At 52.8% G+C, this 25,847-nt stretch overlaps 1 protein-coding gene across 5 annotated transcripts in view; it reads left to right on the top strand.

Annotated features, from left to right (window-relative positions):
* Window positions 1–25,847, top strand: part of ARRB1 (arrestin beta 1) — an 81,118-nt gene that overhangs the window by 20,284 nt on the left and 34,987 nt on the right. Inside the window, exon 1 of one of the 5 annotated variants that reach the window (XM_040630852.1) lies at window positions 14,180–14,309. The exons of 3 other annotated variants lie outside the window; for them this stretch is intronic. Coding sequence is in view for 1 of the 2 variants with exons in the window: in XM_008707358.2 (XP_008705580.1) it covers window positions 14,305–14,309 (5 nt within the window). In the remaining variant the exon portion in view is untranslated. Of the gene's footprint in view, window positions 1–14,179; window positions 14,310–25,847 lie in introns of those variants that run through there. One more of the 5 variants, XM_008707358.2, reaches the window with a different exon arrangement.

Here is a 25,847-nt window from a genome sequence, read left to right as displayed (position 1 = left end):
GGTAGGGGGTTGGAGTGGGAGTCAGGGGTTCCTTCTGAGCGTCAGCCTTCAAGCTTCTGCCTCCTTTTGGGCCTGACCAGCCCCTGTTGGCCTCCCCGACCCTTCTAGCAGTCATTCGGGCTCAGAGTCTCGTGCACTGCAACAGTCTGATTAGAGCTGCCGCCCATCCCTGCTCTGTCAGCCCTCTGTGTCGCCGCCCCTCCCGCTGCCGTCCTCAGTCTGTTGCTCCAGCACCCAGCACAGTCATATGCCCCATCCACTCAGCGTGGCATTCAGTCCACACACAATCTCCAGGTCATGGTCACTCCCGTTCACCCCCCGCAGAGTCTTGCTCAGCTCCTGTATGTACCCCCTTTCTACCACCTGCCTCCCTCAGCTCACCGCCAACCACCTGCCCTCCTCCCACCCAGAGCTCTGTCTCCACCTGCTGGCCTCCCTGCCAGATGCTTGTCACAGAGCTTGTCCCAGGGCGAAGGAGCAGAAAAGACATTCCAGGAAGGAGCTTGCTTTCTCTCTTCTTGTAAAAGCAAAGCTACATCTTAAGTTGCTTGAGTCAGGCTTCCAGAACTCCTCCCTGGTGGTGGGAGGATGGATAAAACAGTCGCCACTGAGCTGGAGAGCCTCCGGAAGAAGGTAGAACCAGAGTCGGGCCAGGCGGAGTTCTCTGGGTTCTCAGAAAGGGCTGAAATGTTTGTATCCCCTCTTCTCTCTCCCAGACACAGGCAGCGCTCCTACACACGTGCACCCTGGCCCTCAAGGGTTTGGCACGCTGTGATCAGGGAAGGTTTCTTGGGTAGAATACTCATTTATTCAGCCTTTCATTCATCCATGGGCCTTTGCTCAGTGCCAGGCCCTGTGCTGAACCCTGGGCACATAGAGTGGGGGCCAGACCAGGTCCCCACCTGAGAGCTGGTGAGGGAGAGTGCTGGGCACCCAGAAGGATACAGGGCAGTCTGATAAGTGCCATGGGTTCGTTTGCTCATTCAACAAAGGCTTGCTAAACACCTGCCACGTACCAGGCACCAATCTAGCACTGGGGCACCAGCCTGGAACAAAGTGGGCGAGAACCTTTACCTTCACCAGGCTAGCCTTCTGGTGCTGTGTCATCCTAGAGACAGAGTGACCAGCGTTCTGAGGGCACGTTGAAAAAGAACTAATATTTATCTTTCGATAACTACTTTTTTAAAAAAAATTTAAAGATTTTATTTATTTATATGACAGAGAAAGAGAGAGAGCACAAGCAGGGGAGAGGCAGAGGGAGAAGCAGGCTCCCTGATGAGCAAGGAGCCTGGTGTGGGACTCGAACCCAGGACCCTGGGATCATGAGCTGAGCCGAAGGCAAACATTCCGACTGAGCCACCCAGGCATCCCTCAATAACTATTTTTAAAAACACAAAACCTTCACATTTGGACAAGAAGATAGCAATCATCCATAATTTCATCACTTTGGAAGAACATTAAAAAGATTTTTTTTTCGTGTTGCCCTCGTTGCTATGCATGTGTGCATACGTGTATGTGTGCAGGTCCCTGTGTGTTCAGACGCGTTGTGTTTAAACTGTGTGTGACATCTGGACTAATGCTTTTTTTTCCTGCAGCATTTCCCCTGCCATTAACCCAGCATTAATAAATCCATATTTATTAATGACACATAGAGTTCCTCACGCAAGTGCTTGCAGTTTATGGAACCCTCCCCTTATTTGGCATGGACATTATTTCTAGTTTTTTGCTACTACAGATAATGCCGAAACAATGAGCTTCGAAACTATCCAGTGACTCTCTGAAGGCAGGATCCTGGAAGTTGCAAAGGTCGCAGGCTCTGCAGCTGCCGGTCCTCCCTCTCCCCTGCGCACCTTTCTTCTTGTGAAGGTGCAGCTTCTTGCCTGCGGGGGAGAGGAGGTTCCCGCCAGGCCAGGTCGGTCTCAAGACCAGTGGTTGCCTTTCTCTTTTGCTGCATGAACAATCAGCTGATAACTTAGTAGCTGGAAACGACAGCATTCATTTTTTTCTCTCTCCGGGGCTCTGGGTCAGGATGTGGGAAGGGCTCAGCTGGACATGTCTGGCTCAGGGTCTGATGCAGTCGCCGCTGGGTGCTTGCAGCGGGACCTTGTTGATATTACCCCTGGGGTCTGGCCCTGTCTCACTCTCTCTCATGGCTGCCTCTCTCGTGCGGCCACCTCCGTGTCTCCCGTGGACGAGTGACACCAGCTGAACAGACAGCGCTCTCTGCGGGTCCGGGGTGCTTGCCGGCTCTTTACGTATGTGAAGTTGCTCATTGAACCCTTACGGTGACCCAAGGAGGCAGGCGCTGTGGTGATCTCGCTTCCAGCTCAGGAAGTGCAAATGTGGGATTTGAACCCAGAGCAGCCTTTTTACTGATCCTGCCCCCAGCTGGCCTCCCTGCGTCTACTCGAGCCTCTCTGCCCTTCCATTTCCACCCAGTGGCCAAAGTGAACATACTAAAGGGTCATTACGTTGTTTGCGTCCATCCCCTGCTGACACCCTGCCAGCGTCTTATCATGGTGATGATATTATCCCGACTGCTGACCAAGGCCACCTGGTGACCGGGTGCTGCTGCCACCCCGGCCCCTGCTGGCCTTGCCCACCCGTCTCCCTCAGTACCTTCCATGAGGCTTGCCCCGGCCTCCGAGCCTTCCTGCCGCAGCTTCTGTGTAACGTGCCCACCCCTTGCCTCTGTCAGAGTTGTTCCAGCTGCTTCTTCAGCTCCTAGCTCAGATCTCACTCCCTGCAGAGGCCTTCTCGACGTTTCCGGCTGGTCCGTCACCTCTCCTGTGCTCTGGGAGCACTGTATTTGGAGCTGCTGTCTCCCCTGCTAGAAGGGAAACTTTGTGTAGAAAGGCCGTTGCACAAATCTGCCCTAGTCGCCATTTGTCCCTGGTGGTCAACAGTGTCTGACCTGGAAAAGGTACTCAGTAAATATGTGTGGAATATTATTGATAATAATAAGAGCTAATAGGTATTACCAAGCATTTAGTTAATCCTCAGAACAACCTTATGGGGTAGGCCCTCTTGCCATCCCCTCGTTTTAGATGAAGAAACAGGCTGAGGAAGGGGAGTCACTTGACTGATGTCCTCTAGCGAGTAGAAGGTTCACCCAAGGCAAACTGGTTTACTATGAGAAAAGAGGCAATGAGAGAAGGATCCCTCAATGCTAGCAGCTTAGAGCTGGTCAGATGAGGGAAAGCCCAGACGCACGTCATTGCAATAAAGCTTCTCACACAGTGGTGAGGACCTATGTGTGGGGAGGGTTGTTTTCCTCCAGTAGGGAGAGAGGAAGGAGAGAAAGGGCCCCTGGACAGGAAGTGGATTTGCTTTGGGGCCACTCTCCCACTTGGACGCCAGGCCTGGCCACACTCTCCTGGCCACAGCCTCTGTCTCCCCAGCTCGCTGTCCCGAAAGGAAGGCCTGAGGAAAGAAGGTACCAGCCGGGACAGGGATGGGGTGGGACTCCCCCATGTGCTGAAGTCATACCAGAGGCCTCAGTTCTTACTTACGTGGAGTCCTGTCCTTAACCTGGTGCCTCTCCTAAGAGGAAAGGGGATAGGAGAATTTCCATTATACAGGTGAGGGAATGGAATGATCCAGAAAAGTCAAGGGAATGGTCTAAGTCCCAGAGCCCGGACCAGAACCCAGATCCCTGGAAGCCCCCAGGACTGTGTGCGTGTGTGTGTGTGTGTGTGTGTGTGTGTGTGTCTATGAGTGTGGAGTGGGGGTGGGGGACAAAGATGATGGCCTCCCCCTTCGTCAGTCCCCCAGCTCCTCCTGACTCCTTATCCCAGCAGCGTGTCCTACCAGAGGAAAAGGCCCCCATTAAGGCTCTGTGGACTGTCCCACAGTGCCTGCCAGTCCTGTTTGTCTGGGAGTCCAGAGTCGCCTCAGTGCCCACACTCCATCCATTGAATTCCTTGGCTTTCCCACCTGACTGTGGGCTTTCTAAGGGCTAAGCCTTGACTCAGGTCAGATTTTCTGAGTTTCTGCTAAATCCTGTGCAGCCCAGCCCAGCCCAGCCCAGCCCAGAGGTTGGTTCAGGGGCTTGGGGCAAAGTTGGTACCCGAGTGGGTCTTGAAGGAGCAGTAGGAGTGACCAGGTAGAGTCCGTATCGCCTTCCTCTCTGAGCCCCGGCCCCTGTGGGTACAGAGCTGGGCGGGTGCTGGTGATTGATGGGGCCTCCTCCTGCCACCGCGCCCCCCCCCACCCCAGTTCCAGACCCTGAAGCTTCCAGAGACTCCAGCCCTGGGCGCCTGCCCTGCCACCGCCCCTCTGAGGCCCCAGCTTCTTTCCCTGTCTCCTTCCTCACAGGTCTGTCTTCTGGGGATTCTGTTTTGGTTGGAAAGAGGAGGCGGAGGTGTTTGCGTGTCTGGCTCTTTCCTCCTTTCTCATTCCTCCTCCCTTCCTCCCTCTTGCCTCTCAAGATGTCTCCTCTGCCAGCCTGGCCGCACTCCAGCCTCCCTGCTCTTCAGTAGCCGTCCTCTCCCACCTGGGGCTCCTGTGGGCTGTGGCTTTCCCTTAATGCCTTCTGTCTCCAGACAAGGGGTCCAGGGGGCACATCCTTCAGGGTGGGGGCACACTGCCTCCTCCTTCCCCTACTGTTTAAAACCCACATGTCCTGGGAGAGGAGGCTGTAGGCCCGTTCTAGCACTGCCTCCTGCCCCGAGTATCCCTTTCCCCTCTGGGTCTTGGTTTCCTGCGGAGCCCACGGCATAGGCAGCCCCTTGGCATGGGAGCACATAACAGGCCTTGACTTCATTTCATAGTAGTTTTGTGCTGCTTTGCCAAGGATCTGTACCCCAGGCATGGGACCCTGGGGAGCTGCTCCCTCCTGCATGCCGGTGGCCTGGAATATAGAATTTGCACTACCCCCCCCAGCCCCAACCACTTTGTCATATCCCCAGCTGAGGTCCCCTCATTCCCTGAGGACCCTCATGGACCCCTTCTCTGCTTCTCCTGGTGAGGTTCACAGGGTGAAGCAGACCCACACCCTGGCCTGCCAGAGCTAGGCCTGAGCTCTGTATCCTCAGCACCTTGCACCGTGTCTGGAGCAGGGCTGATAACTCAATAAATATTTGTCGAATGATCTTTGGAGGAGCAGCCAGCGAAGCAGAGAGGGGCATGACAGGGGGTGAGGAGGGATGAGGTGCTGAGGGGGCACTTCCTAATAGAGGTGACGTATGGTGTTTAAGAATGGGCCAGAGTTGGACGGAGAGCAGGGTGGGAAGGGCCTTCCAAGCAGAAGGAACCGATGGTGTGTGATCTGGGGCTTAGGGTATATGCGAGTAAGTAGAAAGAAGAGAGGCTGGAAAGAAGGGCCTGGATGTGGGAGGACCTCTGTTCTGGGGATGGGTGCCCTGGCCTTCTGGAATGGTGCCAGCACTTAGCCCCCTCGGCTGGGTCCCAGGTCTCTGTGCTGCAAGCCTGGGTTTGGGGAGGGGCAGGCAGGTGGTGGAGGGGGCGGGCCCTCGGGGCTTGCCAGGCCTTGCTGGGGCTTGGGACTGTGTGAACCCAAGGCCACTAACTCTATTCCCCTGGGCCCAGCAGGTCGTGGGATTAGAACCTGTCAGGGCCAGCTGGGTGAAGCAGGCTTGTGACGACACATAAGTTAGAACCAGGGTCAGCTGTGGCCTCCGTAATTTCCTCTCTGTAACCCTGGGCATATCACTGACTTCTTTGCAAGAGGTTTCCTCTGCAATAGAGATAACACAAGCTGCCTCTCAAGATTGTTACAAAAATTAAGGTAACTTGCGTAAAATGTTCCCTTTTCCTCCGGGCTTCTCCCTTCCTCCCCCACACTCCTCCTTAGCAGGGCTGGCCCTTTCCACTGGAGGCCGGGGTCTGGTGGCAAGGCATCCTCAGCGCCGATAGCCCAGCCCTGCATCTGTCCTTCCACAGCGCCCTGGATTCCGAATGCCCCTGCTAAGTATGCGTTCCTCTGGGCAGTAGTTCTCAGTGTCTCAGGGCCACAGCATCTGCAGCGCCTTTAGAAATGCAGTGGTTGGATCCCCAGGCCCACCTCTCACCTACCGAGGGGGAACTCTGAAGGTGGGGCCCAGCAAGCTGGCGTTCAACAAGCCTCCCACGTGATTCTGAATCAGGCTCAAGGGTGAGAACCGCTGCCCTAGGAGACCGATGCCCCAGGGCCTCTCAGCTGGAGGAGCCTGGGTTTGGGTCAGAAGTCAGAACACAAGGGTGCCCCTGGGTCTGGCCTCAAGGGGGTGGGGGACCTGAGCAGTCACACAGGGCCCCAGGCTCAGGAGGACCTCTGGATGGGTTAAGTGCTCTTCTGTTGCTGTCTCGACGTCTGAACAAGGGGCCTTGCATTTTCATTTTGCACTGGGCGCACAGGTGATAGCGCTGGTGCTAGGTGCTGGTCCCAGGCCGGGTCGGGGGTACTGGGTATCCTCGGGGAGTCAGTGTCCCTCCTGGTCTCATGTGCTCATCTGTACAGCAGGATGAGAAACCCCACCTCCTAGACTAATCTTCGGTGAAGCTTGGGCTCAGCAGTCGGCACCGTGCCTGGCCCAGGCGAGTGCAGAGCGGCCTCCTGAGGCCCCGTGCCAGGACTAGGTGTACCCTGGGGAAACCGTGGCAGCAAACAGACCCTGTCCTTGGCCTCATGGGGCTTTCAGTCTGGAGCACAGAGACAGCAAGAGTTCCCACTGTGAGGGGTACCCTGAGAATGCCTAAGGTGGGGGGCCCTGACCTAGTTGGGGGGGCCACCAGAGGCTTTCTGAGGAAGTACCCAATGAGCAAATCTCTGAGCTGAAGTAGATGTGAACTTGGCGTGGCGTTGGACAGCCTTGTCCAGACGGGGGCAACAGTATTATGCTGTGTTTATAGTTACTAATCGCGGATCTCTGGGGAGGCTGAGGCGGGGGAGAGGGCTTGGAGGGAGGAGATGGGCCACAGAGGCCAAAGGCGGTCAGGAGGCTGCCTTGGGGCCGCATCACAGCTCCGGCTTCCTCCCCTAGATGAAGGCTTTAGAATAGAAACAGCCCTTGCCCAGAGGCCTCCTGGAGCAGCAGGAGTGTGGCCTTGCCAGCTTGTGTGGCGGGCAGGTTACTGACCCTCCGCAAACCTCAGCTTCCTCTTCAGCAGAATGGGCCTCTTAGTGCCCTCAGCTAGCCGTGGTGATGGCCCGGAAGGCCAGCACAGTGCCGCCCTGCGCCCTGCGGTGGGTGGATTCCTCCTCCCTCCCGGGTGGAAGTGGGGAGCCCCGGTTTTGATCAGGAGTTCCTGTAGCCCACGCTGACTCCCTTGGGGGAGTCCTTTCTCTAACCAGAAGGAAAATAAGGCTGATAATCCCTTTCCTAGAGATGATCTGCTGAGATTAAGGACTAACCAGCTTTGGGGGCCCAGAAGCAGTAGCTTTGCAGACAGCTGAGTGTCCTTCTCTCTGGGGCTCCCCCACCTCGGAGTCCAGCCTGGGGGTTAAATTAAACCCACCAGCAGTATCACAGAGAGGGATGAGCTCCCCCAGCCAGCGCCCTGAGTCCAGACCCCGCTCTTCCAATGGTGGGAGCGGCTTTTGCTTCGTGCAGGCTTCTCGGCACCAGGTCCGGTCCATGCATTCATCAGGAAAGGCATTGTTATTTCCCTTTTATCCATGAAGATCAGAATGACTCGTCCTTGCCCAAAGTCACCCAGCTGGTGAGTGGCAGACCCCAAGCCAGTACCCCAGATTCCCATAGTGACACAGTGTGGGGCCAGGGGCAAGTCCTGTCCTTCTCTGGGTCTCAGTGCCACTACGTGCACCCTGAGGGGTGAGACCTAATGTTCCTGGAGGCCCCATCAGCTCCACTGCCCTGGGGTCTGCATTTCTGGGAGGGCCCATTCCCTGGAGAAGTTACCCCACCATACTCTGTTTCGCATCCAGGCTGCTTGCTGTTCCTTTACTATGTAGGAAATGACCGGCTCACTCAGGGCCTCTCAGCTCCAGCCTTCCAGGCCTCCTGCCGCCGAGGGCTGACCTTTGGCCCTGCTCCCTCTCCCTTACCCATGAGGAGGAACAGGTGTGGCCGGGACCTATGTTTTTCCACCATGAGTGTGTGTGGCCTGGGGCTGATGAGGGGGGAGCCTCTCTCCTGTGGGAGAGTCCAAAGTTGTGAAGAGTTTGGTGTCTCCAGGGAAACGACCCAGGTCAGTGTGGCTGGAGGGTGTTGGGGGGGCCGGGGAGTGGGGGTGGGAGGGGAGATCGGAGGAGTGGGTGGGCCCGGATTGTGAAAGGCTCGTGGGGAGCAGTGAAGGGGTTTGAGGCCAAGGAGAGGCTTAGCGGGTCTGCATCAAGCATGACAGAAAATGCCAGCGACAGGAGACAGAGCGTCAGGCACACAGAACTCCATAGCCATTTGCCGTGGTTTCCTTATGTGGATCGTCATGAACACGCAGATTGCGCTTCTTAGCAGCTGTGACAACTCGAGCCAGTCATTAAGCCCCAGGGCCTCGTTTGCCCCACCAGTCCCGTGGGAGGAAGGATAAGGAGTCTTCCTCTCAGGGGTTTTATTAGGAGCAAAGAGAGAGAATGGGGAGATTTCATCTCATCGTGGTTAATCCTGCAAATTCTTGGCCCACTCAGCCCAGCTGTGTAGCCAGGGCCCTTCCTCCACGTCACACGCCTGCCCGCGTCACAGTTTGGGGGGGGGGTGGGACTCAGTCACTGGCTCCAGGAGGCCCCAGCCATAATACAATCCCTTACAGGCAGAGTTTACCCTCCTCAGGTCCCCTCCCTCCTCTGTCCTCAACCGTGGCCCTGCAGTGTCAGACCCCTGCCTCCTCCTCAGACTTTCCCCCAGCCTTGAAGCCCTGGCCGAGGGCCTCCCGGCCTTAAGAGCCCGTGGAGATTCCCGGTAAGCCCACTGTGGTGTGGAGGGGAGCACGCAAGACCAGAGGAAGTCATGCGCCTTCCCCGAGGCTGTGTCCTCCTCTGCAAAACGGGAATGGGACAATTAGTCTCCGATTGCTTCTGTAACAAATTCCCACAAATTTAGTGGCCTAAACCAGCATAGATTTATCCTCTTATAGTTCTGGAGGTCAGAAGTTCTAAAGTAGGTTGGTAGGGCGGTGATCCTTCTGGCGGCTCTAGGGGAGAATCCATTCCTTTGCCTTATCTAGCTTCTAGAAGCTGCCTGCATTCTTTGGCTCCTGGTTCCATCCTCCATCGTAAGGCCGGCAGCACAGCATCTTTCAGTTTCTCTCTTGATGCTTCCCTCGGCATGATGTTGCCTTTTCTCTCTCTGACCCTCCTGCCTCCCTCTTATAAGGACCTTTGGGATGACACTGGGTCCACCCAGATAATGTAGGGGGTTCTCCCCTTCTCAAGATCCTTAACTAAATCACACCTGCCAAGTCCCTTTGACCACGTAAGGTACCATATTCACCGTTCCAGGGATTCAGATGTGGGCATCTTAGGGGGCCGTTCTTCAGCCTGCCACACATACCTTGCAAGGTGGTCGTGAGGATTAAGGAGACAAGAAATATGAAAGGCTCCAACAGCACCTGGGACATGGCAGTCAGTCCCCAGACATACTTCTTTAACCTCATCTCTCTGGGCCTCTGTCTTCCGATCCGTAAAAAGAGGCGCATTCCAGCTCCAGTAGTTGGATACTACCTTCACTTAGAGCGAGTGGTAAGGACAGGCAGACTGTGCCCTTAGCCCAGCCTGGGCTTCATCGGAAGCAGCAGAATGGAGCCCTGCCCCCAGGACGCCCCCAGGGGCCCTTGGAAAAGCCCGAAGCCCGCGTTCTCCTCCTCCCTGTCTGGGGCAGGCCTCTGCAGGTTCCTGGCCTGCTGTCCATTTCCCATCATTCCCAGGGACGGCTGATGGGAAAGGCTGAGCTCACTGCTCCCTCGGGAGCGCGAGGGGTGGAGGGAGGAGAGGGAGAGGCTGCCGGCAGCTGTGGGAGCAGGAGAGAGGAGAGGAGAGTTGCAGTAGGAGAGGTCGAGGTTATCAGCGCTCAGGGGTGTGGAAGAGGGCGGGGCATGGCCTCCAAGCTGGGCCTCACAGAAGCTCAGCTCTTCCCTGGACTCTCTGGAAGGCTGTTCTGTCCCTCTGCTGGCCGCGCTGCTGAGGGGCCGCGGGCTCTCCGGAGCAGGGTGCACGTATGTTGGGGCTGGGAAGAGGGCATCACAGACCAGCACGGGCAGGGAATGGGGGGCCACTGCCCGACAGGAATAAGAATAACGCCCCCTTCATGAGGAGAGGGCCTTGTCAGCCAGTGTCCACCCCTCACCCCTACCCTCTCCCCAGAAATCGGTCCCCATTTGCCCTTGGGCTCCTCATCTCTCTTCACCAGACCTTACTTTTCTTACTTGCACGTGTGTGAGGGGCAGTGGGAGGGCATTGTAACACCATTATGAGATTTGAGAGAATTAAATGAGACTTTGATTTTGAAATGATTTGGAAACATACAGTCTGCCCTAGAAGGAGGTGTAATTCCACACACACGCACGTCGCTTTAATGTTCTGTCTTCACCTTGATGACCTGGCAAACTCAATCACTCTCGGAGTCCCATCTCACATGTCACCTGTCCTCTGTAACTTCCAAGCCACTCCCTCCCTGGAGTGACTGTCACCTTCTTTATAACTCTCTCGCAGTGCCTTTTGCAGGATAGTTTTTGGCTTGCACAGCTGTCTCCCCGCCGCATGAGGGCAGTACATTCACCGCAGACCCCTCTGCTTCTCAAGGGCCCCGGGGTTGTGGTAGAACAGAGGCGGGATGGCGCAGGCTGAGGAAGCTGGCCTCCTGGGGTCTGGCGGGGGCAAGGCCCCCATGTGGCGGTCCCGTCCCTGGGGCAGGTTCCCACGACCACCTCCGTCAGATTTACAAGCATCTAGGTTGGGCGGGTGGGGCTGCTTCTGAAGTTGTCAATCACACAGATTGGTGGTTGAGAGGCGGGGGCCCTGTTCCTCCTGGCGGGCTTCTCACGCTTCCCTGGACAAGGAAGGGGAACCAGCGTGAGGAGAAGATGGAGGGTTTGGGGTGGGTATGGAGGTGTTGATTACCAAGCCCCAGGGTGTGGTTCCAGGAGAGGTTTGGAGATGCCCCCGAGGGCTCCTTCCTGCCTGCTGCGTCACCGAGGACAGGCACTCTTGGCTGGCCTTGCTGTGCCCACCTCATCTGTAGGCCTCTGTGTTCTTGGAAGTAATGGAAATGCATTTCTTAAAAATGCTTGACAATTCAGCCTTGTTCTCATAACAGGCCTTTGTCTCTGGCCTCCTAGGAACTCCTCATACCCATTATCTCCTCTCAGCTGCCTAGGCCCCTCAGGGTAACGTGACCCCCACTGAGAGCTGGTGAGCCAGTTGAGGCCGAGGTGGGCTGGAACCTGCTCAGGGCCCCCCAGCGAGTTTGTTTATTGTGATGGTTGGGATTTTCACCACTTTCAGAGCTCTCGCTGGGTGCCAGGGCCTCCTTTAACACTGCAGACGCTGAAGTGCGGGCTGATGAAGCCACAGGTCGGCCCGACCCCAAGCCCTTAACTCCTTTCTGATGCATCTTCTCTGTGCCAAGCACAGCCCCCCCCCCCCAGCAGCAGCTCCCACCCTGGGCGGGGCAGACATCCATGAGACACACCCACCACCAGGCCCACCAAGGTGTAGGAGGCAGGCTGCGCCCTCGAGGGAATAAGGGAAGAATGCCTTCTTCCTTGGCCTCAAGATTAAACATGATAAATATACAAAGCACCTGGCACGTAACAAAGAAATGATAAATCTTAAAATGATTGCTATTGTGGGTTTTTCTTGTTTTCTAAATTTTAATAAAGCCGCTCAGTTAAAAGTTCCAAAAGAAGGAGAACTGTAGGCGTGTCTGGCTGGCTCAGTCAGTTTAGCGTCTGACTCTTGATTTCAATTCAGGTCACATAGATCGATCCCTGCGTCGTGCTCTGCACTCAGCGTGGAGTCAGCTTGAAATGGTCTCCCTCCCTCTCCTTCTGCCCCTCCCCCAGTGCACGGGCTCTCTCTCTCTCTCAACAGAAATAAATAAAATCTTAAAAAAGAGAAATGTATTTTGAGATGACTGAGAAGCTTGTGTTGTACATTTGTAATACTGTTCTTTGAGAGAACCTCTTACGTCCTGACAATACCACAATATGTCCAATAATGAGTGTATTTGGTTTGGAACACAGGACAAATTGTGTCTTTCCAAAGTACTTAAGTCTTTTAAAATTCAGAAGCATTGTAATTATATTTTTACTTGCTAATTTATGAAGCAGATGGTTTGAGCTGCTTCCATTTCTTCTTTTCTGCTCTGTGACTTTGGGCAGGTTACTTAACCTGTCTGCGTCTTAAGTTTCATCCTGTGTAGAGTGGGATTAATAAGAGTATCTACCTTACAGCATTCTTGTGAGGATTAAGTGGGTTAATACACTGTTTAGAATAGTGCCAGGCTTGTAGTAGATGTGAGAAATATAATTAATAATAATAATAATAATAATAATAATAGAAAATATACCCAGGTCAAGTTACCAGATTAAGGTGTCTTCTCAGCAAACGTGTATTGAGCTGACATTTACTGGGTGCTGGCCCTGGACTTGTTTGAGCCTTGGTCTCGGGGCTCCACTGCTCCCTCCCTCTGCACAGTGGCCTGGGCCCCCAGTTCCATTTCCGCGTCTTGCGCCTAGTCCCCAGGGCCCTGGGTGAGGCTAAGCTCATAAAAAGTGTCGGCAAAGCACTTTGTGGATCGATGCTAACTAATAGCAGCTCCCGGGAGCTGGCACACGTAGGAAAGAGGCTCGTGGAGGCGGCTTGGACCGGGCTCAGGGACGGCACCTGGCACTCCAGGAGGCCAGTGATGTCCTCATGGCGGGACCTGTCCTTCCTCTCCTGTGCCTCCTGCCACTTTAGCCAGCAGTGGGTGCTGATTTGGGGGGTGGGAGGAGTGTTAGTGGCCACAGGGGGAAGAGGTTCGCCCAGCTGGTAGCAGGGCCAGGAGCAGAGACCCACCGAGCCTACACATCTGGTCGTGTCTAGGCCAGAGCTGGGTGCATAGCCTGTCCTGGGCATCCTCTAGTCAGGGGTCTCCCAGTCACCCCCTTCAAAATCTCTTGAGAAGTCAACATTCCTGGGCTGGAACAGACGGCTGCTGGACAGACATGGGGCTATCTTAAGTATGGCAAGGCATCTTTGGGTCAGTTTGAGGGCATGAATGGGAGGTTGGCGTGGGACCCTGCGCAAAGGACGATTGGGCAAAACTCTCCCTGGTTCTGCCCCAGAGGGAAGCCCTTCTCTGTGTCTTAGACTGAGCTGAAGTCTGTTCTGAGGACTGTTGTGGGGGCAAGCAGGTGGGGGGTGTACCCTCTGGGAACTCCTAGTCTAATGGAGGAGGCATGGCCCCATCTTCCAGGAGAGAGACTCCTGTCTGATGAGGGGGGAATGTGGCTCCTATTTCCTGGGGCTCCCTATTTAATGGAGGGGACATAGCTCTCTTATCCACTGGCAACTCCTTGTTTAAGGAAAGAGGCATGATTTTGTCCTACAGCAACCTCCTGTGATCGAAAGTCATAGTCACTTCCGTCAGGGAATCTTTATCTGATAGAGGAGATCTGACCTTTGCCCTCAGGAAGGTTCCCTGTCTGATGGGGGAGGCTCATCTTGTCACTCAGGAAGGCCCATCTGATGGCCTCTGCCCTTGCCTCCCTCCTCCCGGCTTCCCCCCCCCCCCCCCTGATTTATGGGGAACACAGATCTACAGGCAGTAGCCACAGAAGGCTGGGCAGAGTGGTGGGGTGGCTGCTGTAGGGCAGGGAGGAAGGGAAGAGGGACTACAGAGGGAGTCCCTAACAAGTGAGGGTGACACGGAAGGCTTCCCAGTAGAGGTGCCTTTATGGGACAGTCTGATGGACAAGAGGTGCCTGGCCGTGATGAGTGTCCCCTGGGGATAATGGGTGGAGGCTCCCCCAGGCTGGGAAGGAACACTTGAGAGGTCACTCCAGGGAAGCCCCTGCTCATGCGGGCCCGACTGCTGGGCTGGAAAGAGACCTGGGGAGACCCTCACCTTCTGTCCGTGCACAGGCTCAGCGCTGCCAGCCCAGAGACATCCGCCCTCCAAGGCCTGAGAAGCCCAGAGGAGGAGAGGAAACAGGACGCGTATCAGGAACGCCTTTTCCTTTTCTTTGTAACTAACCCCCTCACTTGGGGCTGGGGAGAGCTGATCCTGAAGGGCCTGCCCTGGCCTGGCTGCTGCTGCCTCCAGCCCCCAGCTCTGGGTCCCACACAGCCCTACCCGCCCCCTTGGCTGCTGCTTCTGGGCCGGTCCCTTCACTTCACCGAACCTCAGGACTCTCATCTGTAAAATGGGGTAAGACTTCTATCTGCCTCACAGGGAAGTTTGTTTTTTTCCCTCTCTTTGTAGATTTACATAATTCACTCCTTTATTTGTGAGATGGGCATTGAGCACCTTGGACCTTTGGGGGGGGGCGGGGGCAGAGAACATAGGCAAGGAACAGGTGTGGACAGACAGGAAGTCCTTGTGGGACTTGTCTGAGGAGTCGGGGGACATCTGAGTGGAGATGTCACAAAGCTGCTGGGTGTGGGGTCAGAGAGGATCTGGCTGGAGGTAGAGGTTTGGACTTACCAGCCTCTAGTGGCAGCCGAGTGGCTGGGTGGGTGGAGTCACCCAGGGAACAGCTTGTCATGCGCTCTGGGAAGGGGTGGAGGGCCAGACCCTGGAGGCCACAGCCAGCTGGGCTCAACGTACGGAGAGCTGGACGCAGAGCTGGGATGGGGAACCACTCAGCCAGGGCTCCAGCGACCCGGAGGCTGGTAGGGAGGTGGTGTGTGGGGAAGGATGAGGAGGGAGTAAAGGTGAAGGTACTGAGACATCAAAGGAGGCGGTCCGTCAGGCGGCATCTTTTCTCTGTTCGTGATTTCAGTTAGTCTTTGCGGCCACAAGGGCACTCACATGTGTATTTGTGTGATGTGTGTATGGCCTGTGTGTGGGGGGGTGTTGCAGTGCGATGCGCGTTGCAGGTGTGTACGTGAGTGGTGTGTGTGCGGTGTGTTTAAGTGTCTGTGGGGTACGTGAGCGTCGGAGTGTGAAGCCTAGATGATTACGTGTGTGTGGTGTAACTGTAGCTGGCCCTGTGCGTGTGCCGTGGCGTGTGTGGTACGTGGTATGTTTTCTGTAGGTGTGTGTGGAGGGCGTGCGGTGTTTGCGTGGTCTCTGTGGGCAGGTGTGGGCTGTATGTGTCTGTGCACGTGTGTATGAGGTGTGTAGACTTTGTGCGTGTTGCCACGTTTAGATCCACGTCTGTTCCACCCTGCAGATGGCAGGCTGGTGCCGAGCCGTCTACCTGGGCTGGGAACTTACCAGCATCTCCAGGCTTGCGAATTCCCTTCTTTACTTAGGGTTACACCCAGTGGGGTGTCTTGGGAGCAACTGGCTGTCCAGAAAACAACAGAGGTGGGTGGTAGTACTTGCCAGTCTCTGTGGCGTAAGTTCTCCCACCAAGGGGTTCACACCACTAAACTGATGTCACGGAACGCGGGGCTGGGGAGAGGTGCGGGTAGGACACCACCCTGCCACGTTCCCACCGGCCAGATCCAGCAGACGTGAAGGGCCGCAAGAGCATCATAGGGAAATTTAGTGAAATAATAGTAATGCTAAGTTTGGAGAATGTATTCCCTTGGTTTTTAATATAATTTATTTAACTGTGAGTTTCGATCAGGATTTCTCACTGTCAGTACTATTTTTTTCTTTAAAAGATTTTATTTATTTATTTGACAGAGAGAGGGAGGGGGAGAGGAGCACAAGCAGGGGCAGAGGGAGAGGGAGAAGCAGGCTGCCCGCTGAGCAAGGAGCCCAATGCGGGACTCGATCCATGACCTGAGCTGAAGGCAGACGCGTAACCGACTGAGCCACCCGGGCGCCCCCTCACCAACAGTACTATTAACACTCGGGCTGTAGAGTCTTGGTTGGTGGTGGGAAGGGGGCTGGCTGACCTGTGCCTTGTGCAGGTGGCATCCCTGACCTCTGCCCATCGGATGCCTCTAGCACCCCTCCTGCAGAATGTCTCCTGGGGGGCGCATTCAGCCCACAGTGGCGAGCTTGGCAATGGCCGTGTTTACCCTCTAGCTCACAAAATTTCTCAGGAAGCACTAGGCTCTTAGGAGCCTAGACGAACGAGCCTCCTCTCGCTCGTCCCGGGCACCGTGTCTGGCTAACTAGGAGGCATGGGGTTTTTCCCCTAGAATTCTTCCTCAGGGAAGAGCTGCCACCTGAGGCCATAGGCTTCAGTCTGGACAGAGGCCCTGACCACAGAGGGCTCTCGGCCTCTGGCCCGCCCCAGAATCGGAGCTGCCCTGCCATAGCCATCTGTTGTCTTGTTTTATGACGTGTGAGAAGAGGGAAAAAAGCAATGCTTCTGAATTAATATCTCATTTCACTATGTTCTTCTGTAACCCTTAGAGTTTGTATGTGCGAATTGGCAAAACGAAACAAAACGACCAAACCCAAACAAATGACACTTTAAATAGAGCCTTCCTCTGGGACAGTCTGACGGCCTCGCGTCTGGGGCCGCCCTGTGTGCCCCCGGCTCCCGCTGAGGCCCACGCGCCGCCGCGCCTCCTCCTGCTGGCCTCCTCCTGCTGGCCGGGCTGCCCCCCTCTGATTCGCCACTTGGCCCAGGTCCTGTGTTTCCCCGGCTTCATGCTCAGGGTCTGGCTCTCCTTGATGCATTTATTCATTCATACAAAATATTTATTTAGCACCAACCATGTACCAAAGAAAGTGAATGACTGAAGGGAGAGGCGCCTGCTCTGTGCAGTGTTTCAGCGTTCCGGGGCTGGCCCCGAGGGGAGGGGAGGCGCAGGCCTGTGTGGCTGCCGAGGGGCCACAGGTGCTGGATGCAGGAGGGGGAGGGACAGGTGCTGATGGGTGTGGGGGGCTGTGTTGTGCCTGGAACCGAGCTGGACATTATACATCCTCTCATTCCACCCTCCCACTGTGTTTTGAGGGAGGGTTGGTTTATTTGTGGACAATCTGTCTCCTTGCTCCAGAGTATAGGTGCCCTGGGGATAGGGCGCAGGGGCCTGTATCTCCTGGAGGTATGTGCCAGGCCCAGAGATTAGAAAATAAAAGGGAGAAAATAAAGGAAGGAAGGAAGATGGATGGAAAGAGGGAGGAGAGAGGAGCAAGTACAGTCCCTCTGGAGATGAGAGGAGTCAGGGAGGGCTTCTCGGATGAGGTGACTTTGGGAAGAAAGAATTGCAGGTAGGAGAACTGATGGAAAGGCTAGTACAGAAAGAAGAAATAGGGCATGTCCCCAGAGATTTCTGAAATGTGAGGGTCTAAACTGGGAAGAGAACATTATAAACTATTGTTTTCCATCTGAGACTGGGAGGAAGACGGACAACTAGAAAAACTTGCCTGTCTCCAGCGAGGGCAACATAACTATCTCTTCCAAACCCAAGGCTTCTCACTTGAGGGACATTTAGGCAAGAACTCTCCCCCAGGAGGGGAGGGGAATGATGATAATTGTCATCATCATCATATTACCGATGATGTTGGCTTCCTTTTATCAATTCCCTGCTTTGTGCCAAGTCTTTCTATGTGCCTTCGACCTGAGAAGTAGATACCACCCCCGTATTCCAGACCAGGAAAAGTATGCCTCAGAGAGGTGTTGAACTCACCCGAGGACACACAGGATTCAGGCAGGTTTGCTTGCTTTGAGGGTCCGTGCTCTTTCCACCTCCAGCAGCCTTCCTTTCCTGCTTCTCAACCCAAGAGAAGCCTGGAGAGTATTCAGGTGCGGTCTGTGGGCTTTTCGGGATCCAGCGCCAGCCCGCTTGTTGAAATTTTTATTAGCCTTTGACTTTCAGATCTCCAGTTTCTTAGGTTACCAGCAAATGGGCCATGCTTCTTTAAGAAACTCTCCCCTCTCCCCACAGCCACCTGGTGGCTTCCCTCCTTCCTGACTGCACCCTATTGAAATCTCCAGAAGTATGGATCATGGCCAGAAAAGTGAACATGTGAATGGAGGCAGGAGGGGGAGGAATTGCTGTCTGCCCAGAGGCCGATGGGAAGTCCAGAGGCTGGGAGCCTGACTTGGTCAGAGCCCCCATCCACCACCCCTCACCCTGCAGCCCTGCCAGACACACCCCCTCTGGGCGCAGGAGCCCTGCCAGGTTTCGAGCTGGGATATGACAAGAGCACCAGAACCCTGGGGCTCTCCTCCCTGTCTGGGACTCTGTGCACGTCGCAAGTCTTTCTGAGCCAATTTCCTGGCCCCCGCACGAGACTCTTCCCTCCCTTGGGTTGTGATTTCTCCATCTGGGGAATGATGCAGGCTGCAATGTGCTCCCTCTGGCTCCCCAAATCTGTGAAAGGAGGGTGACATTTCCTGTCTTCCTTCCCCCTTCCGCCTCCTGGGCTGTCCTGCAGCAGGTGCACTAATGGTGGGTAAACAGGCAGGCGATGTTCTGACACAGGGTGGGCTGTTCAATTCTGCCAGAGCAGACGAGCTTGTACACAAATAACTCTGCTACCAGGGAGCGTGTGATAAGGGCCCTAGAAACCTCTTTGCTGCCATAGCCACCTGCTCTTCATGCCTCCCTGCTCCCTGATGGCTGTTCTCACACCCAGAAAGTGGGTCAGAATGTAGGGCAGAAGGAATGCCCCCTTGCGTGTTCCCCACCCTGCGCAACTGAGTCATGATAGCTGCCAGAGCAGAGATAGGGGAAATTCATGGGGTTAGGGGCACCTCTGTGTCCAGAATACAGTCCTGGCCAGTCATTCTTCCTCCCCCAAATGCCCACAGCTCCCTATTGCCTTCTGGTTATGGTCCAAGTTCCTTAGCTTGGCATTCAAGGCCCTTCTCAGCTAGCCCAGGGCCTGGCGCATGGAGGTGCTCCATGACTACCTGAGCAGTGAGTGGACCCTTCTCTGGCCTGTCCTCCTCCCTGATGCTCCTCCCAGGCCCGAAGCACACACTTCAGCCACGCCAGGCTGCCTGCCGCCTCCTGAGCACCCCGTGGACTCTGTCGCCTTCTCTAGACCTTGGCTTGCAGAGCTGTCGCCTCTTCACCTCTGACAGTTCCTCAAGGCCTTCCTCATTGCCACCTCCTCCCTTGAAGCCTTTCCTGACTCACTAGACAGAACCACCCAGTCCCACTTAGAAGGGATTGTCGTGAATGGTTAAAAGTGTGTGATCTCTGGAGCCAGACTGCCTGGGCTCCAGCATCTAGCTATGCCCCTTACTAGCTGTGTGACCTTGGGAAAATGAGACTCTCTCTCTCTGCCTCAGTTTCCTCATCTCTGAAACAGGGATGGAGTAGTACCTCCTTGTAAGGTCATTGAAGGAATGAGTTAATATTTACGATGCGCTTAGAGCAGTAAGTGGCACCTGCTTCCCCCCTCCTCCCCACCCTGGGTGAGTTTTCTGATGTTGACGAAAGATTGAGTAATATTTGAAGGTCTTCCCACATTCACTATATTCATAACATTTTTCTCCACTATGAATTTTCTGATGCTCATAAAGGAATGAATTGTAACCAGCACTCTCCCAGTTCACTGGTAGTGAATCCTCATTCATACTCCAGGACGAGGTTCCTGATATTGAGTAAGACATGTTTTGTCTAGGGGTGCCTGGGTGGCACAGCGGTTAGGCGTCTGCCTTCGGCTCAGGGCGTGATCCCGGCGTTATGGGATCGAGCCCCACATCAGGCTCCTACGCTATGAGCCTGCTTCTTCCTCTCCCACTCCCCCTGCTTGTGTTCCCTCTCTCGCTGGCTGTCTCTATCTCTGTCGAATAAATAAATAAAATCTTTAAAAAAAAAAGACATGTCTTGTCTAAATGATTCCCCATAAGTGGCCCATTCATGGGGTTTCTCTCCTGTATAAGTTTTCTGATACTGACTTCATGACTTTGGATAAGTTATTTATTGGAGCCTGAGGTCTCTCCTCTGAAAAAAATGGGAATATTGCGATGGAATAACATAATATTTAATGTGTGTGAAGTGCTTAGCGTAGCACTTGACTCCTAGGGCGAGCTTAATGCACGGTGGCCATTGTACATGGTGGCTTCCTCTAACTTGGCTATACCATGGTCATTTGTCAGCAGGGACCATGAATTGCCCACCTTAGTGCCCCCAGAGCCTGGCAGTGGCAGGGGCTGTGTGAAGGTAGGTAGGTGAGTGATAAGTGGGAGAGTTTTATCAAAGCTGAGCAGAGGCCTTTTTGGGATACATCCATCGTATTCCTGACTTAGCCTGACGGTTGCTGGGACCCTGCCCCTATGAAGCATTTTCTAAGCTTGATTTTCATGGATCCTGACAGCGAAAGGGAAGGACGGATAGAAGAAGAAATCTCTGGAGTCTGCTAACCCAGAGAAAAGGATCATCACCAACCCACCCTCTTTTTAAACGTCATCCATCCTCACTCTTGAGGATTCTCTCTTAGAGCATTCATTCAACAACATTCACCCCACAGTTATTTACTGAGCCGCTACTGTGCCCCAGGGATTGATAATGCAAATAAGATCTGTGCTCTCACTTCTGTAAGTGAAGCAGAAAGTAAGTAAACAAACCAGGGCAAAGTGAGGGAAATGCTGTGTGACTCACCACTGGATGTGGGACTTGGAGGAGTCAGGGAAGGCTTCCTGGAGAAAGAAACAGCTGAGCAGAAGACAGCACAGCAGCTCCCATAGCTGGCACAGCAGGGCTGGGAGGGATCTGAGCAATCACAGACATACAGACTCTCCGTTGTAAAATCGCAGAATCAGAGATTCTAACACCAAAGGATTCAGAGTAATAGGATCCATATTTCTCTACTAACAGTATTTTTTTCCAGGATCTTCTTTCACCAAGACCCAAGACATATCTTGTTAGGGAAGCCCTGGCATCTTTGTAAAGTAATTTATGCCTATTGCACAACATGGAAAAATCAGACCTATGAAGAAGTGGGTTGGGGGTGGAGGGAGTCTCCTTCAACCCCTGTTAATATTTAGCAGGTTTGCTTTCCTTTTGTTTATTTTGGGGGGGCTTGTTTTTAGTGTTATTTTTTTTTATTGGCATAATTTACATACCATAATAGAATTTTTGCATAAAATGTAGTGGTTTTTAATATATTCACAAGATCGAGTAACCATCACCGCTATCTAATTCCAGGACATTTTCATCTCCCCAAAGAGAAACCCCAGACCCATTAGCCATCACTCCCCATTTCCCCCTCACCCCAGGCCCTGGCAGCCGCTAACCCGCGCTCTCTGTCTCTATGTGCTTGCCTATTCTGAACATTTCATGTAAGTGGGATCAAATAGTGAGTGGTCTTTTGTGTCTGGCTTCTTCGTATCACACGTTTTCAGGGGTCATCCATGCGGTAGCAGGAATCAGTATGCCATCTCCTTTTATAGCTAAATAATATTTCTTTGTGTGTAGATACCACATTTCAACAGTACATTCATCAGCTGATGGGTGCTTGGTTTTCTTTTTCACCCATTATGACTGTTATGAATAAGGTGTGCTATGGACGTTTATGTCCGTGTTTTTGTGTGGGCCTCTGTTTTCAATTCTCTAGGGTATGTGCCTAGGGATAGAATTGCTGGGTCACATGGTAACCCTGTTTCACTTACAGAGGAACTGGCAAACTATTTTTCAAAGTGATTCCACCGCATTACATTGCCACCAACAATGTATGAGGGGGGTTCCGATAGCTACGCATCCTTGACAACACTTGTTACTGTCTTTTTTTGATTGTAGGGTATCCTGGTGGGTGTGAAGTATCTCATCGTGGCTTTGATTTACATTTCTCCAATGACTAATAATATTGAACATCTTTTCATGTGCTTATTGGCCACTTGTGTATCTTCTTGGAGAAATGTCTGTTTGAATCCATTGCCCATTTTTAATTGGGTTATCTGCCTGTTTATTGTTGAATTGCGATAGGGTTTTTATATATCCTGGATACTAAACCCTTATCAGATACATGCTTTGAGAATATTTTCTCTATTCTGTGGGTTGTCTTTTCACTTTCTTTTTTTTTTTTTTTTAAGATTTTATTTATTTATTTGACACAGAGACAGCCAGTGAGAGAGACAGCCAGTGAGAGAGAGACAATCTGGGGGAGAGGGAGAGGAAGAAGCAGGCTCCCAGCAGAGGAGCCTGATATGGGGCTCGATACCATAACGCCGGGATCACGCCCTGAGCTGAAGGCAGATGCTTAACGACTGAGCCACCCAGGCGCCCCATCTTTTCACTTTCTTGATAGTGACCTTTGAAGCTCAAAACTTTTTAATTTTCATAAAAGGCAAATTTATCTCTTTTTTAAAGTTGCCTATGCTTTTGATGTCATTTCTAAGGTTACCATTGCCTGATCCAAGGTCATGTTGATTTAAACTTAGGTTTTCTTCTAAGAGTTGTATGGTTATAACTCTTACATTAAGGTCCTTGATCTATTTTGAGTTAATTTTTGTATATGGTGTGAGGTAGGAAGTCTAACTTTATTTTTTTGCATGTGGATATCCAGTTGTCCCAGCATCATTTGTTGAAAAGACTGTTTTGAGTTTTTCCCCTCTATTGACTTGCATTGGCTCCTCTGTCACAAATCAATTGACCGTAAATATATGGTTTTATTTCTGGACTTTTCAGTTCTGTTCCATTGATCTATGTGTCTATCTTTATGCCAGCATCACCCAGTCTTAATTACTGTAGCTTTGTAGTAAGTTTTGAATTTGGGAGTATAAATCCTCCAACTTTATTTTTTTTCAAGATTGTTTTGGCTGTTCTGGGCCTTTGCATTTCCATATGAATTTTAGGGCCAGTCTGTTCAGTGTTCGTTCGTTCATTCGTTCGTTCCTTCCTTCCTTCCTTCCTTTCTTGATTTTATTTATTTATTTGAGAGAGAGCACGACCAGGGGGAAGGGCAGAGGGAGAGGGAAAAGCAGACTCCCCGCTGAGCAGGGAGCCCACCTCCCTGCGTGGGGCTTGATTGCAGGACCCCAAGACCATGATCTGAGACCATGATGCTTAACCAACTGAACCACCCAGGAACCTCCAGCCTGTTCATTTCTGGGGGGACAAAAAAGCCAGCTGGGATTTTGATAGGGATTGCATTAAATCTATAGATCAATTTGGGAAGTATTGCCATCTTAACATGAAGTCTTCTCATTCTTTCTTTTGGTATTTATTGAGTATAACGTTGAGCTCATGCCAAATATATTATTTTGAATCCTGACTTATTCTATTTAATATTCTATCATAGGCATTTCCTTGTGTTATAAAAGATGTGAGAATAATTTCAATGCTATGTAATATTCCATTGTTTGGCTGTACCACAAAGAATCATACACTTTTGGTTTTTGGCTTATCTATCATGGGTCATCATGGTGAAGGCACAAACGGACACTGAGAGGCTAGGTGGCTCACAGAAGGGCAGCAGAATATTAAAGGTATCCCCTGCTGCAGGAAGGGAATGGGACTCACTGGAAAAGACAGTGTTCTGGTTACTGGAGGGCTGACCTGCCTGCCCACCTGGGATCACCACCCTGATGGAATCAAATCAGGAAACACGGTTTAACTGACTACACGACATTGGTAGGACATGTTAATTTTAGGCTTGTTTCTCTAGAACAGTGGATTAAAAAAATTTAAAATTTTGCAGCATGAAATCCACTTAACCTTGTAACTCAGTTATCCTGAGTTAATGAGGAAATGAAGGTTTCACTAAATAATACTTTTTTTGTGTGTCAGCCAGGAGAAGCTGGTTTACTGCCGTAACAACCCCCAAATCTTAGTGGAGTAAGAACTTTCTTTTTCCGTCATGCTACACATCTATCACGTAGCAGGAGAGCCCTGGCGTTTAGTTTATGGGAGTCTTCTCCCTCCCGAGTGTTGCTGGTTTCAGTGGCAAAGGAGGGTAGGGTAGGCAGAAGAATGGTGCCCCAGAGATGTCTACATGCTAATACCTGGAACCTTTGAGCATGTTATATCATGTGGGAAAGGGGAATTACAGTTGCAGAAGGAATTAAGTTTGCTAATCAGCTGACCCTAAATTAGGGGGCTGAATGTATTCATAAAAGTCTGTAAAAATAGAAGAGGGGGGCAGAAGAGGTCAGAATGATGCAGTGTAATAAGAACTTAACCTGCTGTGGTTGGCCTTGAAGATGGAAGAAGGGGCCATGAGACAAATGTGGGTGGCCTCTAGACGCTGGGAAGGGCGAGGAAACATTCACTTTGGAGCCTCTGGAAAGAATGTAGCCCAGCCACCATCTTGATTTTGACCCTGTGGGGTACATTTCGAACTTCTGACCTACGAAACTGTAAGAAAAATTCATGTTGTTTTAAGCCACTAAGTTTGTGGTCATCTGTTGCAGGCTCTATAGGAAACGAAAATGTGTACTAGCCCTTAAATTGCTTCTACCCGGAAGTGACGTGGGGCACTTCTACTTCTATCTCATTGGCCAGAGCAAACCATATGGGCATGCCTAACTTCATAGGACTGCCTAGCCTTAGAGGGAAATGGAATATTGGTGAATATAGTAATACGTACTACACCCTTGCTATCTCTATGTCATGCTGATGTCTTCTACTCTATTCCATTAAAACGAAACAACGAAGTGCCCGCGGCAACTCTTTTAAGTCAATTTCATGATCGACTAATAGGTCCGCCACCCCCCATTAGTAAAGCCCTGCTCTGTAGACCCTCCTCTGCCCAAGGCTCATAGAACACATGACACGCCCTCGACACAGCTGATTGGTCCAGGCCGGGGCACGTGACCAAAGCTGATCAATCAAATTCCTCTCCTGGGAATTTGGAATTGGGCCATTCAGCCAGTTAACAGTGAGAAGCTGAGTGCGAGGCAGAGTAGAAACAGGGTCGGAATGAGAGCCACATGCAAGCCAAAATGACGGAGGAGCAGAAAAGCCCTGAGTAAGCAGAGAGAGCCGGTCCCCAGAGGCAATGGAGCAGCCGCAGGGAGAGCAGCACAGCCCCGAGAACATGCAGCCCCAGGGGGAGAGGTGGAGCGAGAGCAACCGCCTGAGAGGCTGATGGCTTCCCCGTTCGTGGCTCCAGCACTCCTGCGTCCTGCCTGCGCGTCCTTCCCGTGAGATTTTTGTCTCCTTATTGTCCTCCCTCCTCCTTTTCTCGAGCCACGCTCGCCGGGTTTCTGTTCCTTGTCTCCAGTGAGCTTTAATCAGCTAGAACACCCCCGGTGTCTCTCTAATGGGACTTAGCTTTGACTCTGAGAATCAGGCTGGTGGGGCACGGGTGGGTCTGGGGGCGCAAACCAAACCCAGCCCGCCCTCAATCTTGCACGTGTGTCTTCACGGTGGACAGGCAGAAGCCGTCTGTGTGGTGCTGCACAAATGCAGGGCCCGGGGAACTGGAAGCCCCCCCCCCCCCCAGCTGGGGGCCTTTTTCCTGACAGTGTTGGGGTCAGGAAGCCAGTGGGGTTGTTTCAGGGAGGGCTTGGCTGTGCAACAGAGCGGATGGGACATGGGCTCTGGAGACACATAGCCAGAGTTCACCGCCCAGAGCCTCAGTTTCCTCATCTCTGAAATGGGATTGTTGAAGGATCAGCAGTGTTCTGGGAAAAATACTGAGAGGCGCGACCAGGGCAGAGCATGTGCTCGGGGCATGGGAAGCTGCTGTTGTTGTTTGAGGAAACCATCACAGTCCTGGCTTCCTGAGGAGGTGGCCCCTGGGGCCGATTGAGTTAGCACAGGATATTCCCCACCACTGGCCATGTTTCCTGCCCTTGTTGCCCTCACTGTCCTTCTCGCCCCTTACTCACCCGTTCATCTCTTCGCTCTCTTCCGCCCCTCTCCAGACGCATTTCCCTTTTTTTCTGCCTTTCCCCGAAGCTGATAAAACAAAACAAAACAAAACAAAACAAAACAA

Source organism: Ursus maritimus, unplaced genomic scaffold (genome assembly GCF_017311325.1).
Source record: "Ursus maritimus isolate PB19 unplaced genomic scaffold, ASM1731132v1 scaffold_16, whole genome shotgun sequence".
NCBI classification, from domain to species: domain Eukaryota; kingdom Metazoa; phylum Chordata; class Mammalia; order Carnivora; family Ursidae; genus Ursus; species Ursus maritimus.
The sequence above is the reverse complement of the archived record's forward strand: the minus strand, read 5'-3'. Positions and strand labels throughout refer to the sequence as shown.